General features: G+C 29.4%; 1 protein-coding gene across 2 annotated transcripts; it reads left to right on the forward strand.

Moving 5' to 3' along the window:
- The first annotated feature begins 1,620 nt into the window (after nucleotides 1-1,620).
- Med11 (mediator of RNA polymerase II transcription subunit 11) lies at nucleotides 1,621-2,752 on the forward strand. 2 transcript variants are annotated; one of them, XM_008183866.2, is made up of 3 exons: nucleotides 1,621-1,992; nucleotides 2,097-2,197; nucleotides 2,261-2,752. In XM_008183866.2, the coding sequence occupies exon 3, from the start codon at nucleotides 2,268-2,270 to the stop codon at nucleotides 2,646-2,648; it is 381 nt and encodes a 126-aa protein (XP_008182088.1). In that variant the 5' UTR covers nucleotides 1,621-1,992; nucleotides 2,097-2,197; nucleotides 2,261-2,267; the 3' UTR covers nucleotides 2,649-2,752.
- The last annotated feature ends 515 nt before the right edge of the window (nucleotides 2,753-3,267 follow it).

The following is a 3,267-nucleotide window of genomic DNA, read 5'->3' on the forward strand; positions in this document are numbered from 1 at the left end:
CCTGGCAAGGGGTCGCCCTCGTAGCACAAGGTGTCCTTAAGTCCTTGTCAGGAAAGTAGGGACTCCCTATGCCCTATGGATTCCCACGACTGTCCCCACAATCTTTGAATGCTTGCCACAAGGATACCAATTCGGGAGTCCTTCGCGGGATAGCTGTAGGACTCCTACAAAGGTTGCATAAAGGAATACTTAAAAAGAAAGTTTGAACCATTTAAAAGTTGACATTTTTTCACGGCATACTAAGTGCACAGGATCAGCTAGTACATTATATATTGTGATACGTAAATACTTAATATTAATGTCCAATTAATTGTCCTTTCAGGAGTACTTTAAGAACTTGAAGAGGACTCCTATCGGTGTCCTTTTACCATTGATGAGGGAGTCCTTAGTGGGATATCAATAGGACTCTATTTGACTCCTGTTTACCTATGTGTTATTTGTTAGATTTTCTGTACAGTAACACGGACATGCATGGGACTAAAGAGGACTCCTTGCATATTATCCTTTTTATTATATGTTTTGGAGTAGGTACTAAACAGACACTAGGTACTTTACTCTCCAGTAGGAACCCTGGTGCTACTAGGGCGGTAAAGAATCCTTAAGGACACCGACACTGTATATATAATATGTCGTGTAATCAAACTGAAGCTTCTAGCTGATTTATTTCTTGTAAATCTTGATACATGTATTGATTTACCGACGCATTATAAAATATTAAATAAATATTAGGTACCTATATCATAATATATGTAAGCCCAGATTAATGGGATTATAATATTGTAAATGTAAATTATACATATAAATGAGTCGAGACTTACACCGATCATTTTTTGAATAGAGATTTTATTTAGTTGTTTCAACTTTGTATCCTTCGAGCAACATTTGATTTATTATCCTTGATTTACTATGTAAATCTTACTTATATATTTACTTGTAAAATCTTTAAATACAATTTAATATTAATACCTATAATATTCTTATTTGTACTCAAACGTTGGTGTCTGAAAAAATGTGTTATAATATATTAATATGTGTTCATATAGTCGTTATCCTAATACGAAATTTCAATGTAAAATTGTAAAAACATTTTTTTGTGCCCAAACGTGTTTCGGCGTTTATTTTTACAAATAATCAGAATACAGCTGTTGAAAAATAATTTCCATAGAAGCTCTCTTTTTAATTGGTTTCACATTGACAATTTATATTTACGTTATAATTTGTATTCTTATTTTTTTTTGCCCCCCCCCCCCCCCTATTCCAAAATCCTAGCTACGCTACTGCCTTAATGTATTTAGCCAAAAAATTGTCGTTATAATATATTATGGCATTATTATGGGATTGTAATCAATAATCATAGACCTAAAAACTTATATGGTAAGCCAGGTTCACCATAAACTAGTTGTTTCGTACACGGCTATAGATAATTATCTATAGCCGTGGTTTCGTACCTATTATTATGTTTATACCACGATGTATGTTTTACCTACATCGTGGTTTATACCATGATAAATTTGTCATGGTTTATACCAAAATGCAATACCAATGATATGAAAATTGTATGATAATAATATTACTATGATGTGATAGTATCACGATCATAAATATAAAATATATTATAATAAGTTCTTTATAATCGTGGATTGTAGTATTGTATACAGAATACAGAACACGGAATGTTCTGTTGTATAAACCACGATAAAATAACCGTGATCTAAGAAAAATAATTGTGATCTCATTTTCAATTTACATTTTACATATTTTAAAAGTTTAAAATTTTTACTTTTTCAATATTCTATCAATTGTGTCTAAATTATATATTAAAGTGCCGTCGTAAAAAAAAGATTGAGAAGCACTGATCCAAGCAGTGCTGCACTGCTCTATAACACTCATTATATTGTGATAACATAATCTTTTTCTCATAATATATTTTGTTTATGATATAACAGATTAACAGAATAAAAAAATATTCAATAATTAATTTTATTTGTATAGGTAATTAATACTTATTAGTTATTACATTTTATCTTTTAGTCTTTAGGTTCATTAACTTTTTAAATGACTGATGATCGTTTATTACGTTTTTTTTTATATTCTAGACTATAAACTAGTTAATCATTGGACAGATTAAAATTAAGAATTAAAATATACCTATAGTTGATTTTATATTGAATATATAAAGAAGTTGTAATATCAACAAGTAAGTTTATGATTGTAGTTGTTTTATTTGCTTGTATTAATTTGATGATTTCTATCTTTCTAGTTTCATCATGGCTGCACCAATGGAACGTATTCAAGCTCTAGAATTAATTGAAAAAGACATAATAACATGTTTACAAAGCGCTGGTCAAGCATTATTGGAACTTAGTAAGGAAAAATCCAGTTTGAAACAAGTAGAGAACCAATCACACCAATTCTTAAAGAGTTTGGGTAATGTAGAGTCAAAACTAACTGAACAAATTAATTACTTGACTCAAGTATCTACTGGACAGCCATATGAAAACAGTGGGTATGCATCACAAAAAGTTCTCCAAATGGCTTGGCACCGTCTTGAACATGCGAGAAGCAGGGTGAAAGAATTGGAACGTTCTAAAAATAAGTATCTTCAGGATCAAGAACAATTGAAAGGAAATGTCTCAAATCTATTATAATACTTTTGTTTTTGTAGACTTATACATTCTTAAGCGATAAATGATAATTTAACTTAATTGTAATAAAAACTATGTGGAGTAAATAAACTAATTAAAATCTGTGAGTTTCTGACAATATTATGTTTTTAAAGATTATAAATAGGTATTTTATAATTGGACTAACAATAATAAATTAGCACCGTTCTGCTGTAGGTGTAGTATAACCGTGTAGGTAACTGTAATGGGTGTGTTAAATTTGAATTCAATGATATAAAATCATTGTATAAGAAAAACTATTCTGAGTTTGTTACCCTATATTGTTAAATACCTATATTTTTATGACATTGGATTTAAAGTAATTTATTTTAAAATTAGTAATAAATACAGGTTCAAGGTTGAATTATTTTTTGCTGAAAACATTGCATTTGAAAGTGTCATTGTGTGTATTAAATATAATAATTTAATTTAAAAGTTACTCTCAAATAATATTTTTAAATTCCAACAAAATAGGTAACTTAAATTGTTATTCTTAAGGGGGCTGCAGCAGATGAAAAAAAGTGACTTTTAGACCAATAAGCTAGACAAAACTGGAAGAATTTGGTTTGACAGATTTTAATTTTGAAAACGGATTATGATGATC

The sequence above is a fragment of the Acyrthosiphon pisum genome, chromosome A3, assembly GCF_005508785.2.
Source record: "Acyrthosiphon pisum isolate AL4f chromosome A3, pea_aphid_22Mar2018_4r6ur, whole genome shotgun sequence".
Classification (NCBI taxonomy): domain Eukaryota; kingdom Metazoa; phylum Arthropoda; class Insecta; order Hemiptera; family Aphididae; genus Acyrthosiphon; species Acyrthosiphon pisum.